We start from the raw sequence: 14,646 nt of genomic DNA on the forward strand, positions 1-14,646 counted from the left end.
GTGAAATAGGGCTGTGTTCTCACACCGACACTGTTTGGGATCTGCTTCTCACTGCTGCTTGCTCATGCGTTCAAGTCTTCAGAAGAAGGAATTTTCCTCCACACAAGATCAGATGGCAGGTTGTTTAACCTTGCCCGTCTAAGAGCGAAGACTAAAGTACAGAAAGTCCTCATCAGGGAACTCCTCTTTGCTGACGATGCTGCATTAACATCCCACACGGAAGAGTGTCTGCAGAGACTCATCGACAGGCTTGCAGCTGCCTGCAACAAATGTGGCCTAACCATCAGTTTCAAGAAAACAAACATCATGGGACAGGACGTCAGAAATGCTCCATCCATCAAGATCAGCGACCACACTCTGGAAGTGGTTCAAGAATTCACCTACTTGGGCTCAACCATTACCAGCAACCTGTCACTCAATGCAGAAATCAACAAGCACATGGGAAAGGCATCTGCTGCTATGTCCAGACTAGCCAAGAGAGTGTGGGAAAATGGCGCACTGACCTGGAACACAAAAGTCCGAGTGTTATCAAGCCTGTGTCCTCAGTACCCTTGCTCTACGGCAGCGAGGCCTGGACAACGTATGTCAGCAAGAGCAACGTCTCAACGCAGTCCATCGTCGTTGTCTCGAGAATCCTTGGCATCAGGTGGCAGGACCGTATCTCCAATGCAGAAGTCCTCGAGGCAGCCAACAGCCTCAGCATGTACGCCCTACTGAGCCAGCGGTGCTCGAGATGGCTTGGCCATGTGAGCCGCATGGAAGATGGCAGGATCCCCAAGAACGTATTGTACAGCGAATTTGTCACTGGTATCAGACCCACCGGCCATCCATGTCTCCACTTTAAAGAAGTTTGCAAACGCGACGTGAAGTCTTGAGACATTGACCACAAATCGTGGGAGCCAGTTGCCAGCGATTGCCAGAGCTGGCTGACAGCTATAAAGGCAAGGCTGAAGAGAGGCGAGTCGAAGAGACTCAGCAGTTGGCAGGAAAAGAGACAGCAGTGTAAGGAGAGAGCCAACTGTGCAACAGCCCCGACAACAAACTTTACCTGCAGCGCCTGTGGAAGAGTCTGTCCCTCTAGAATTGGCCTTTATAGCCACTCCAGGCGCTGCTCCACAAACCACTGACCACCTCTAGGCGCTTACCCATTGTTTCTCGAGACAAGGAGGCCAAAAGGATAGTTGGGACTAAAAACATGTCAGCTTTTCTTCACATAAGTTTAGATGTACAATTAATCTGTAATGCTAATTTCAAACACAATTATAAATAATGCATTTTATTTGCTTATAGGAGTGTAGGATTATAGGTTGCACTATTTACTTAGCTAAAATGAATATACGATCACAAGCTTCACCGCCTATGCTCTTTAATTAACAGATAATGGACATTTTTTAAATCAGATTTGCACCTGGAGCTTAATGGCACAGATTTTACAAACCTGATTATTGCCAATGGTTGGTATCTTTAACTCTGTGCTTCATCAGAAGTTTGAATTCAGAGTATCTGACTTTTTGATGAAAAACTAGCCACTATTAAAGAACAAATCGATGCTTCCAGTCTACAGCATTCCTGAACTGTTACCTACGTGGTAAAGGACAGCATCAGCTGCATAGTATATACAAATGACAAAGTATCAGCCACATCCAGAATTTCCATTTTCAGTGATATTACCCTATTTGGAGGAGAGTGCAGGTTTCATACAAATCTATTCTGTGGAAAAATTCATAGTACAACGTAGAATTTGCGCTGTCGTGCAAACTGTGTACAAGAAAAATGAACATTTAGATTTTATTTCAATCTGGATTTTCTCAGACACTACTGACCACAAGTTCCTGAAGTAGGAAAATACCATCCACAGAATTAGATTATACAGCTGGAGAATGGAAAAAAAAAATGAAGAATATGGGAACAAGGTAAGTGTGATTAGAACTCTGGATCGCATGGAGAGGAAACCGCGACATGGACTGGTTGGGAGGAGTGGCCTGTTTGTGTCCAAACTTCTATATTTTTATGCTTGAAAAAGTGGTCACAGGGCAAGTTATGTCGAAACATACAGCAAATCAGATACTGGACATAATTATCAGTTAGTTATTGTCACCTGTTCCACTCCGGAAGCCAACTGCAGACGAACCCGGTCTACGACTGGTACCAACAGGACGCCGTGAACCAGGAGCTTTTGAGGATGTGGAGCTAGCAGAAGATGGCCTGTTTCCATCCACAGAATCTTCATCATCAAAATTTTTATCTAGATAAAAAAGAAAAATATTAACAAAATGTTCTCAGTGTCCTAAAATATGCTTCATTATAAAGCCATCATCTATCTAAAGGTGCTAATTAATGGAGCCGATTTTAACATTACACACCACTACTCTATTATCTGGTGACCCCTATTTCTTTTCAAACTGACATCCGAAGCTCAACAGCAAAGACAGGACATTTCTGAGCTTTTCTCCATTACATGCTTTATTCTCTTCTATACCTTGCATGTACTGCATTTTAATTTACATACACTGCTTCAATATACAACATTCACTTACAAGCACAAATTTTTTTGCAGATTAGTCTTCTCATCATCCCTCCCTTTAACAATCTCAGTCACCACCTCTGCTTCAACAGATTCTATTTGCAATCAATCCAGACAACGATCAATCATGCTGTCACGTGCTGAGGATAAGCTGAGCATTAAAACAGATATACCCCAACATATTCATGTATTTGTCGAGTCCAAACAGAAGGATGTTCAAGATGGTTGCAAGTGCAAAACTGGAAAGATATTCTAACTTTGTTTTTAAGTCTTTAATGGCAAAGGCACTAATCAAAAGAAAAGGGGAAATAAAGGCAATCCCTACTGCTATCAAAGCCCACTGCTAGAGACTGCCTCAAGCATCTCATGGGAGGCGTTAGCAGGACTACTTGAACGGCCGTCATCAATTTCCTTTGACAAATAAAATGTCGGCTTCATAATCTATTCCAAACTCTTCTGACCTCAATATTTAACAGCTGCATGCTCAAAAGCAGTATCTTGTACGGATTCCTTTACTGGTTCACTATTTCAGAAGATTTTTATGGAAAGATAGTTGCGAATCAAGACACACAGGTACTATTTCTTACAACATTTGCTTGACCAGACACCCTCATCATACACCAAGAGGTTACAGCTGGGCTCTAAACACCAGTAGGAGAAGTGGCCAACACCAGATGCATTTTCAATCTGATGTCAAGAACCTTCTTTATATCAAAGGCACACATACCCTTTCATTTATTTTATTTAATGAAGCACATTTTTGATCAGTGGTATCTTAAATTGGCACGTTTCAACAATGCAGGAAACAGCAGCAATGGCCCAGAGGCGAGAGGAAAGATTCTTCATTATAAGCTCAATTTCCCAGTGACACATGGTTCAGAAACTTGCAAGAGGGCTAATGGGTTAAATAGTTAATTCTCCATTTTTGAATAGGATAGGGCCTCCTTTAACATCTTAAAATGTGGATTCACAACACAAAATAATAGTTTAACTATGAACAAATCTTCATTCCAAAACCAAACAACTTGAAAAACTGCATATATTGATTAAAATGCATTCCTCACTCAGATCATTTAGAACCAACCCTCTACTCTACATATTTAATTTTCTGAAGAAAAGTACACCCAATATAAACTTAACTTCAGGCTAATCAAGAAAGCCCTCAGGGTATCTGTCCATCCTCAGCTGTTCAGTTTTGACCTGCTGACCTCCGAAATGTCCCCTTTGTTTCAAAAGGCAGAGGAATTATTGCATCCCATGGAGTTTTTGGATCATCTCTGTCTATGCCCATCCCTATAAATATCGATTTCATATCACGCAGACGATTAAATAAGGCACCTTTTAATACTTAAAAGTTAAATCTGCAGTGAAGCTACAGCTTTGATAAAGCAGTTCAGTCAGCATTAAATATTAGAGAAAAATACACTTCTATCCCTACACTAAAACTGTACAACTGTGGGAGGGGAAAATAATTATCCCAAAAGAAAGAAGTAACCGTGGTCGCAGCGTTCGGATTTGATGGGGTCTGACTGTGACACCAGCAGTCAACTAAGCTGGATGATGCTCACTATCCAAGCTGATGCATGAAGAATGACCTCAGGAGCAACCTATGGGAAGGTTGCTATAGTATTAGTCATGCTCCCAGAGGTTGGTGGCGGGGGTTGGGGGGGTGATGTAGATGACAGTGAGCAGGAAGAAATAAAAAAGGAGTCACGTTTTATTATGGGTAAGTAACCACAATTCAGATATTATATCAACAGTAACAGGATTACAGCAATAATTCAAGAACTAAGAACAAAGACGGTTTCTCTTTTCTCAAAAATAAAGCAACTAATTAAATTGCATTATATACTAGTTTATAGTTTAAAAAACAATTTAAAAAGATGACATGGAACAAAGTTCCCAATTTGAAAGAAAAGAGCATCTTTTTAAAAGATTTAAATATTGGGGGAAAATACTTTTAAAAGATTTGTTTTTATTTACACAACACAAATGAGAATTTTTCTTGCCATTTTATTTTATGATCTTAAGCTCCTGAAAGGAATTATCTGGTAAGTTTGTATGTTAGATAAATACGTTAACAGAACAAAATTTGTTCTGCCTGTCAACAGAAAACTCCACAACTGTAATCCCGCCACCACATATTAAGAATGAATCCGTTCCTTTTGGCAATTCTCTATTCAGATCATCAACAGGCTGCACCCATTTTATGTTTGATTATAAAAAAACACGATAAATGCAAATACAAGAACTGCAGATAAGAAAGTGAATGACATAAAAAAGGAAATAATTAAAAAGGTGAAGGAATAAAGGAAGGTAAATAAAAGGAGTAAAAGGAAAATCAATAAGCAAAGGCAACATAAAAAAATTAGGAAATTAAATTAGTAAAAGCAAAGGAAAAAAGGTGTAATACAATTGTAAAACTAACGCGCTAATACCGAATCTAGTGTACATACTATGGCAAATATACCAGCCTAGTGTCACAGGTTAGTGCAATCCTTCTGGTCAAAATGAACAATAAAGGCCTTCTCCTTGCATGGTGTTGCCTCCACTGTTAAAATATACTAATTAATTAGCCAGGACATCAGTCAGCAAATATGTTTTTAAAACCAAGATCAAAGATGAACAGTTTGCTGAATTTACTTTTGATGGATATGGCCAGCATATTTCTCATGTTCAATCCATTCACTTCAGAGAGCCTGCACAGCCATTTTAATTTCAATCTAGTTCTAAGTTCTATACAAGAATACAGGCTGATGAACTGGCTTTGTATTGACTATTGTCAGCAGTGTTGCATTTTTAGGCAAGGTTATTATGGCTCTGAGCATCAGCAGTGCCATAAACAAATGGCTCAATTTCTAGACAGGCTGGATGGCTACATGCCTTTAAAATCTAGCAATAAACTTTTCTGAGACAGAAAATTAGTGCTATGAAGCTTGGATTGAATACATTGAGTGTTCAGACTCAGTGGTAGCACTCCACCCTCCAAGTCTTTTAAGATTCAAATCCCACTTCTGAGACTTGTGCACAAGATATAGGTCAACACTCGAGTGCTGTACAGAATGCGCTGAGCTTTCCAAGATGCCGTCTTTCAGATGAGACATTAAACTGGGGCTATGTCTATCCTCTCAGGTTGACATAAAAGATCTCTCTGGCAGTATTTTAAAGAAAAGCAGTGGAGTGGTCCCCAGTGTCCTGGCCAATACTTATACCGAAACCAACAATCACTAACAATTATATGTTGTTGTTTTATGCGTAAACTGGCTGCTACATTTTCCTACATTACAACAGTAACTACACTTCAAAAGTAATTGCTTGTAAAGTACTTTGGGACACCCTGAGGTCATGAAAGACGCCATACGAATGCAAGTTCTTTCTTTGTAAACTGAAATATTAATGAAAATATATAGACAAGTTTATAAAAATAAAAATGTAAAATCTAAAGCTTTTAGGAGATACAGACAATAAATCTTTGCAGCAGTAGAGCCACTTAGCAGCTGTAATGACAATTTAGGAAGTAGGCATTGATAAAGGAAATCCCCAAAACTTCTCAAACTTTGGCTTTGCCCCAACCTCGAATGTGTGTAATATAAATCAGGTGGTAAGACCTAAATTGAGCATGTAGCAAAGTACAGAGAGATTACTCCTCCAGGAAGTGTTACTCTGGTACGGTCAAGTCCTGACTCCGGATTCAGTCCGCATTTATACAAATTGCATTCTCAATAAACTGCTCTGCACTGATGCTACAGTTCTAGTGTGATCTGTCAGAGTGCATTTACTGTGGATCTGCTGCCATGTTCAATGATAATCATAGAAACATAGAAAATAGGAGGAGTAGGCGATTCGGCCCTTCGAGCCTGCTCCACCATTCATTATGATCATAGCTGATCATCCAACTCAGTACCTGTTCCCGCTTTCCCCCCATATCCTTTGATCCCTTTCACCCCAAGAACTATATCTAACTTCTTCTTGAAATCATACAATGTTTTGGCCTTAACTGCTTTCTGTGGTAGCGAATTCCACAGGCTCACCACTCTCTGGGTGAAGAAATTTCTCCTCATCTCAGTCCTGAAGGGTTTACCCCATATCCTTAGACTATGACCCCTGGTTCTGAAATCCCCCACCATCAGGAACATCCTTCCTGCATCTACCCTGTCAAGTCCTGTTAGAATTTTATAGGTTTCTAGGAGATCCCCCTCACTCTTCTGAACTCCAGAGAATATAATCCTAACCGACTCAATCTCTCCTTATACATTAGACCTGCCATCCCAGTAATCAGTCTGGTAAACCTTTGCTGCACTCCCTCTATAGCAAGAACATCCTTCCTCAGATATGGAGACCAAAACTGCACACAATATTCCAGGTGTGGTCTTACCAAGGCCCTGTATAATTGCAGCAAGACATCCCTGCTCCTGTACTCGAATCCTCTCGCTATGAAGGCCAATATATCATTTGCCTTTTTTTAAACCACCTGCTTACTTTCAGTGACTGGTGTATGAGAACACCCAGGTCTCGCTGCATATTCCCCTCTCTCAGTTTATAGCCAGATAGTAGTTTGCCTTCCTGTTTTTGCTACCAAAGTGGATAACCTCACATTTATCCACATTATACTGCATCTGCCATGCATTAGCCCACTCACTCAACTTCTGCAAATCACCCTGAAGCCTCTCTGCATCCTCCTCACAACTCACCCTCCCACCCAGTTTTGTGTCTTCTGCAAATTTGGAAATATTACATTTGGTTCCCTCATCTAAATCATGAATATATATTGTGAATAGTTGGGGTCCTAGCACCGATCCCTGTGGTACCCCACTAGTCACTGCCTGCCATTTGGAAAAAGACCCATTTATCCCTATCCTTTGTTTCCTGTCTGCCAACCAATTTTCTATCCATCGCCATACACTACCCCCAATCCTATGTGCTTTAATATTACACGCTGATCTCTTATGTAGGACTTTGTCGAAAACCATCTAAAAGTCCAAATAAACCACATCCACTGGCTCCCCTCATCAACTCTACCAGTTACATCCTCAAAGAATTCTAGTAGATTTGTCAAGCATAATTTCCCTTTCGTAAATCCATGCCGACTCTGCACGATTCTACCACTGTTCTCCAAGTGCTCTGCTGTAAAATCTTTGATAATGGACTCGAGAATTTTCCCCACTACCGACGTCAGACTGACTGGTCTATAATTCCTTGCTTTCTCTCTACCTCCCTTTTTAAATAGTGGGGTAACATTAGCTACCCTTCAATCTGTAGGAACTGTTCCAGAGCCGATAGAACCTTGGAAGATGACCACCAATGCATCCACTATTTCTAGGGCCACGTCCTTATGTACTCTGGGATGCATATCATCAGGCCCTGTGGATTTATCGGCCTTCAAGCCCATCAATTTCCCCAACACCATTTCTCTACTAATACTGATTTCCTTCAGTGCCTCTCTCACTAAACCCTGTGTTCCCCAACATTTCTGGTATAAATTTTGCGTCCTCCTTTGTGAAGACAGAACCAAAGTATGCATTTAGTTGGTCAGCCATCTCTTTGTTCCTCATAATAAATTCCCCTGTATGACTGTAAGGGACCTACATTTGTCTTCACCAATCTTTTTCTCTTCACATACCTATAGAAACTTTTACAGTCAGTTTTTATGTTCCCCGCAAGCTTGCTCTCGAACTCAATCTTCCCCTTCTTAATCAATCCCTTGGTCCTCCTGTGCTGAATTCTAAACTGCTCCCAAACCTCAGGTCTGTTTTTTCTGGCAAATTTCTGCCTCTTCCTTGGATCTAATGCTATCTCTAATTTCCCTTGTAACCCATGGTTTGGCTACCTTTCCCGTTTTACTTTTGCGCTAGACAGGGATAAATAATTGTTGCAGTTCATCCATGCACTCTTTAACTGTTTGCCATTGCCTATCCACCGTCATCCCTTTAAGTAACGTTTCCTAATCCGTCTTAGCCAACTCTTGCCTTATACCTTCGTAGTGTCCTTTACCAAGATTCAGGACCCTAGTCTCAGAATCAACTACGTCACCCTCCATCTTGATGAAGAATTCTCTCATATTATGGTCGCTCATCCCCAAGGGGTCTCGCACCACTAGATTGTCAATTATTCCACTCTCATTACACAATACCCAGTCTAGGTATTGTGACTAATTTGATTTGCCCAATCTATATGCAGATTAAAGTCACTTATAATTACAGATGTTCCTTTATCGTATGTGGCTCTAATTTCCTGTTTAATGCCATTTCCAACATCACCACTACAGTTTGGGGGTCTATATACAACCCTCACTAACGTTTTTTGCCCCTTAGTGTTTCTCAGTTCTACCCATACAGATTCCACATCATCAGAGCCAATATCTTTCCTCGCTATTGCATTAATTTCCTCTTTAACCAGTAATGCAACTCCACCGCCTTTTGCTTTTTGTCTGTCCTTCCGAAATACAGAATGTCCCTAGATGTTCATTTCCCATCCCTGGCCACCTTGCAGCCATGTCTCCGTAATCCCGACTATATCATACCCGTTTACATCTGTTTGCACGATTAATTCATCCAATTTATTGTGATTGCTCCACGCATTAAGGCATAAAGCCTTACGGCTTGTCTTTTGGAATTACTTGTCCCTTTCCCACTATTTTTCACAGTGGCCCTGTTTGATTCTGGCCCTTGATTTCTCTGCCTATCACTTTTCTTATTCCCCTTACTGTCTTTTGTTCTTGTCTTTGATTCCCCCCCTCCTCTGACTCCTTGCAAAGGGAAAGGTTCCCATCCCCCTGCCATTTTAGTTTAAATCCTCCCCAACCACTCCAGCAAATATTTCCCCCCCAAGACTGCAAGCTGTCTAATTTACAAATTCAAAGGCGTTTCGAAATCACAGGTAGATCTTTAAAGCAGTGACCTCAACTGAAACTCAGCTACGTTCTTAGGGAATCTCAAAGTTATAAAGTAAGGAAAAGGCAGGACATCAACATATAGAGTCATAGAGAGATACAGCACTGAAACAGGCCCTTCGGCCTGAGTCTGTGCTGACCATCAACCACCCATTTATACGAATGCTGCATTAATCCCATATTCCTACCCCATCCCCACCTTCCCTCAACTCAATTCCCCTGCCACCTACCTACACTAGGGGCAATTTATAATGGCCAATTTACCTATCAACCTGCAAGTCTTTGGCTGTGGGAGGAAACCGGAGCACCCGGCGAAAACCCACACAGTCACAGGGAGAACTTGCAAACTCTGCACAGGCAGTACCCAGAATTGAACCCGGGTCGCGGGAGCGGTGAGGCTGCGGTGCTAACCACTGCGCCACATCATTTCCACAGATTACATGGGTTACATGGCACGTCTTCTAACAATTTATGAATTCCTTTTTTATAATTTCTACTTTAATAAAGATTTCTATCGTGAATTTTTATGCATTACAGATGACTTAAGTAAACTACTGACCAAAAGGCTGAGCAAGCTGAAATCTTCAGCTGCAGTTTACATAAAAGTGAACATTTCTCAAATATTCAAACTTTATGAATTGCTGAACTTCCACAAATAGGCAGGTAGAACGTATATCAGATTTGATGGCATGTCCACTGACAAACCCACTTACAGATAACGAGGAGCCAATTAGATTCCAGACCATGTAATGATTTCTAACTTCTTTGGGATTGCTCTGGTGACCTTTACTGTATTTCAAAAACAGGACAGCTGAGCATTCTCAAATCATGAGGGGTCTGGACAGAGTAGGGAGGGAGAAACCATCCCCATTGGTGGAAGGGTCAAGAACCAGAGACAACGTAAGGAAAGATAGATTTTTTACTCAGCGAGTGGTTAGGATCTGGAATGCACTGCCAGAGAGTGTGATGGAAGCAGATTCAATTATGGCTTTCAAAAGGGAATTGGATACTTATCTGAAGCGAAGCTTTGCAGGGCTACAAGGAAAAGGCAGGGGAGTGGGACCAGCTGAGTTGCTCTTGCAGAGAGCAGGCACGGACATGGTGGGCTGAATGGCCTCTTCCTGTGCTGTAACCATTATGATTTTTCTGGAATCTTATAAATGAAATTAATCCTTAACACCCTATTTCAGTATCATGTGTTCATTTAACATGGTATTCCTGCCATTTCATTGTGGTCAGAATACCTGAGGGGGTTTTGCCCAATCATGTAGCTGCACCTACTTAAAGTTTCAAAAATTAAAAGTTCAAAATGGTTATTCTGCCCAAGACATTGGCAGTTCATGCTACACTATAAGCAGGATTTATTTTAAATCTTGAGGTTTGACGTCCTAGTAAAAATTTACTACTCTAAGAGTATCTTTTGACCTTCCTTCCATCACAAATGCTCTCAAAATTCTTCCTGAATTTACAATATTGGTCACCCAGATAATCAAAATTCAACCCAAGGAAAAGAAGCACTGATGATTCAGCATCAGAATTCTTAGAAAGCAATTGTGATAAATACAAATAAAGTGGAAAATGAAGGTGAAGAACATCAGAAAAAATTGATGCAGCAGGTTTTGTCTTTATAAGGTTCAGGATGGTAGCCACGTGGAGTTCAATAATCTAAAAACTATATATAGTACCTGGACTTGAGTACTTCAAGAGGAAGGGTACATTTTAGATGATCTGAGTCCCATCATCCATATTTCAAAATGTCACTATTCACAAAAGTTGTCAACACTTGGAATAAGTTACCAGCTTTTGAGAAGTACAGATTTGCTACACCATTTCAAAAAAAGGAGCTAGGAAAGTTCATTTCTGTGGCTAACAACACTGTGCACACAAGATAGACGGCATGTTGGGTATGTACCTCATCGACACTAATCCCCTAAATTCACTTTGGATCACCTTAAGGGATCACAGAGAAACTTCCTAATTATTTTTTCCCTGAATTGGCCTGAGGTTTTTATTTAAACTGTATATTTTTTTCCCCCCTTCCAGGCGATTACATGGCTACTGGTGGGATGGAACACTGGAGGGGCTTGATACTTCGTTGCATTGTGACCATTTAGGACAGGCTTGATGGACCAGCCCATCTTTTCCTGTCCATCTGCTTGTCTGTTCATAGTCATAGTGCGTAGTAGCATTAATAATTCATCCTAAGTTTTCTGTATAATGAGGATTGATTACATGAAGAAAGGATTTTTAATGTCCACACTATTGTTTACAGACAGAACTGAAACCCCAGTTCTTTCCCCTTCACTGTTCGTAATCAGTGTGTGCTTGTCAAGGAAGATGGGTGTGTTTAACCCGAGTGTATGGCCAATTTGAATAACCAGCAGCACGCTTTTCGTGAGTTTAATTAAAGAGGATTATTTGAGGATTATTTTTATTCACACAGTCAGTGCGTGCATGCGTCAGCCAGGGCCAAAGTCAGACACACATTCACAGACAGACAGATACTGATGAAAGCCGCCAGAAGGGATAGCGCACTTTAACAAATTACAAGCAAAGGAATAGTTCATAAGTCACGTGATTTGACTCGTCTTGGGGAAAACGGCATGCATGCGGGCCCGGTGAAGGCGGCATTTTCACTCCTGAAGGGTAGTTAGGTGGATTCGATAGCCGGAATTGTATATTGAAGTCGTTTCAGGATTCTCTCGAAGAGGTGGATTTTCAGTAGGTCACAAAGCTAGTTGCCTGTATAATTATATCTAGGAGTTGATTTACTGTACTGGTGGACTTGAAAAGGAACAGGTTCGGAGACTTTAAAAACGTTACAGCCTCTAGTTCTTTTAAGGCACAATGGTGCTGTAAACCAGGAAATGGAAGAGAGGGAGGGAGAACTCAAGAAAATTATAAATCACTAGGGAAGTGATACTGAGCAAATTGTGGAAGCTGCGGGCTGACAAGTCCCCAGGTCCTGATGGACTTCATCCTAAGGTCGTAAAAGAAGTGGCTAGTGAGATAGTTGAGGCGTTGGTTTTACTTTTCCAAAATTCCCTAGATTCGAGGAAGATTCCATTAAATTGGAAAATAGCCAATGTAATTCCTTAAAAAGGGAGGGAGACAGAAATCAGGAAACTACAGGCCAGTTAGCTTAACATCTGTCATAGGGAAAAAGTTAGAAGCTATTATTACAGATGTTATAGCAGGGCATTTATAAAAATTCAAGGTAATCAGGCAGAGTCAGCATGGTTTTGTGAAAGGGAAATCACGTTTAACCAATATACTGGCATTCTTTGAAGAAGTAACGTGCTGTGGATAAAGGGGAACCGGTGGATGTACTGTTCTTATTTCCAGAAGACATCTGATAAGGTGCCACATCGAAGGTTATTGCAGAAAATAAAAGCTCATGGTGTAGAGGCTAACATTTTGGCATGGATAGAAGATTGGTTAGCTAACAGAAAACAGAGTAGGCACAAATGGGTCATTTTCTGGTTGGTAAGGTGTAACAACTGGTGCACCACAGGAATCAGTGCTGGGCGTCAACCTTTTACTATTTATATAAATGACTTGGATGAAGGGACCAGAGGTTTGGCTGCTAAATTTGCTGATGACACAAAGATAGGTAGGAAAGTAAGTTGTGAAGAGGACACAAGGAGGCGACAAAGACATATAGATAGGGCAAGTGAGTGGGCAAAGATCTGGCAAATGGAGTACAATGTGGGAAAATGTGTAATTGCCCATTTTGGCAGGAGGAATAAAAAAAGCATAATATCTAAATGATGAGAATTTGCACAGTTCTGAGATGCAGAGGGATCTGGGTGTCCTAGTGCATGAATCACAAAAGGTTAGTATGCAGGTACAGCAAGTAATTAGGAATGCTAATAGAATGTCATCATTTATTACAATTGAATACAGAAGTAGGGAGGTTATGCTTGAGCTATAGAGGGCATTGGTGAGACCACATCTAGAAGGCATTGGTGAGACCACATCTAGAGTACTGATTAGATTAGATTAGAGATACAGCACTGAAACAGGCCCTTCGGCCCACCGAGTCTGTGCCGAACATCAACCACCCATTTATACTAATCCTACACTAATCCCATATTCCTACCAAACATCCCCACCTGTCCCTATATTTCCCTACCACCTACCTATACTATTGACAATTTATAATGGCCAACTTACCTATCAACCTGCAAGTCTTTTGGCTTGTGGGAGGAAACCGGAGCACCCGGAGAAAACCCACGCACCCACGCAGTACTGTGTACAGTATCGGTCTTATTTAAGGAAGGATGTAAATGCATTGGAAGCAGTTGAGAGAAGATTTACTAAACTAATACCTGGAATGGGTGGATTGCCTTATGAGGAAAGATTGGACTGGCTAGGCTTGTATCTGCCGGAGTTTAGAACAGTATGAGGCAACTTGATTGAAACATACGATTCTGAGGAGCCTTGACAGGATGATGTGGAACGACTGTTTCCTCTTGTGGTAGAATCTAGAACTATGGGTCACTGTTTAAAAATAAGGGGTCGCCCATTTAAAACAGAGATGAGGAGAATTTTTTTCTCTGAGGGTTGAGTGTCTTTGGAACACTTCCTCAAAAAGCGAGTGGAAGCAGAGTCTTTGAGTATTTTTAAGTCAGAGGTAGATAGATTGTTGATAAGCAGGGAGGTGAAAGGTTATTGGGGTTAAGGTTGCAATCAGATTAGCCATGATATTATTGAATGGCGGAGCAGGCTCAAGAGACTGAGTGGCCTACTCCTGCTCCTAATTCTTATGTTTGTATGTACTGTCGGGTCTGCTTACTGCTTTTTCTGCAGTCTGTATTTTAAAGATTTTTTTTAAAAGGAGACCAACATGGCTGCCCCATCATGTGACTTCTCAGAGTTCCTTTACCAAATATGGAGAGAGTCTAGGATGATTAGCCTCATCCTGCTTATTGTTCAAAGATATACAACCTGAGGAGGATTGAGATAATCACCTTCTTTGTTTCAGGAGAAAACCATTCAATTCCAGAATGTCTTCCTATGGTTTCAGGATGGGTGTTGATGACCCCTCTTAGTCTGGAAGGTATTCTTTTGTCCTTTCAGATCGTGAGTCAGCTCTTGAATGCACAAGCCAAAAGTCAGCTGACCTTCGACAACCATCTGTGCAGACCAAGTCCACTTTTAATGTCCATTATGGTTCATTTCCAGAAGATGCTATGCAGAATATAGTCCATGTTTAAAGTTATAACTAGGA

At 41.0% G+C, this 14,646-nt stretch overlaps 1 protein-coding gene across 9 annotated transcripts in view; it reads right to left on the reverse strand.

Moving 5' to 3' along the window:
• The window catches only part of clasp1a (cytoplasmic linker associated protein 1a), a 367,909-nt gene that overhangs the window by 216,445 nt on the left and 136,818 nt on the right, over positions 1-14,646 (reverse strand). For all 9 annotated transcript variants that reach the window (XM_068034903.1, XM_068034902.1, XM_068034909.1 and 6 more), the window contains exon 9: positions 2,099-2,245. In XM_068034903.1, coding sequence (XP_067891004.1) covers positions 2,099-2,245 — 147 coding nt within the window. The remainder of the gene's footprint in view (positions 1-2,098; positions 2,246-14,646) is intronic.

Source organism: Heterodontus francisci, chromosome 7 (assembly GCF_036365525.1).
Source record: "Heterodontus francisci isolate sHetFra1 chromosome 7, sHetFra1.hap1, whole genome shotgun sequence".
NCBI classification, from domain to species: domain Eukaryota; kingdom Metazoa; phylum Chordata; class Chondrichthyes; order Heterodontiformes; family Heterodontidae; genus Heterodontus; species Heterodontus francisci.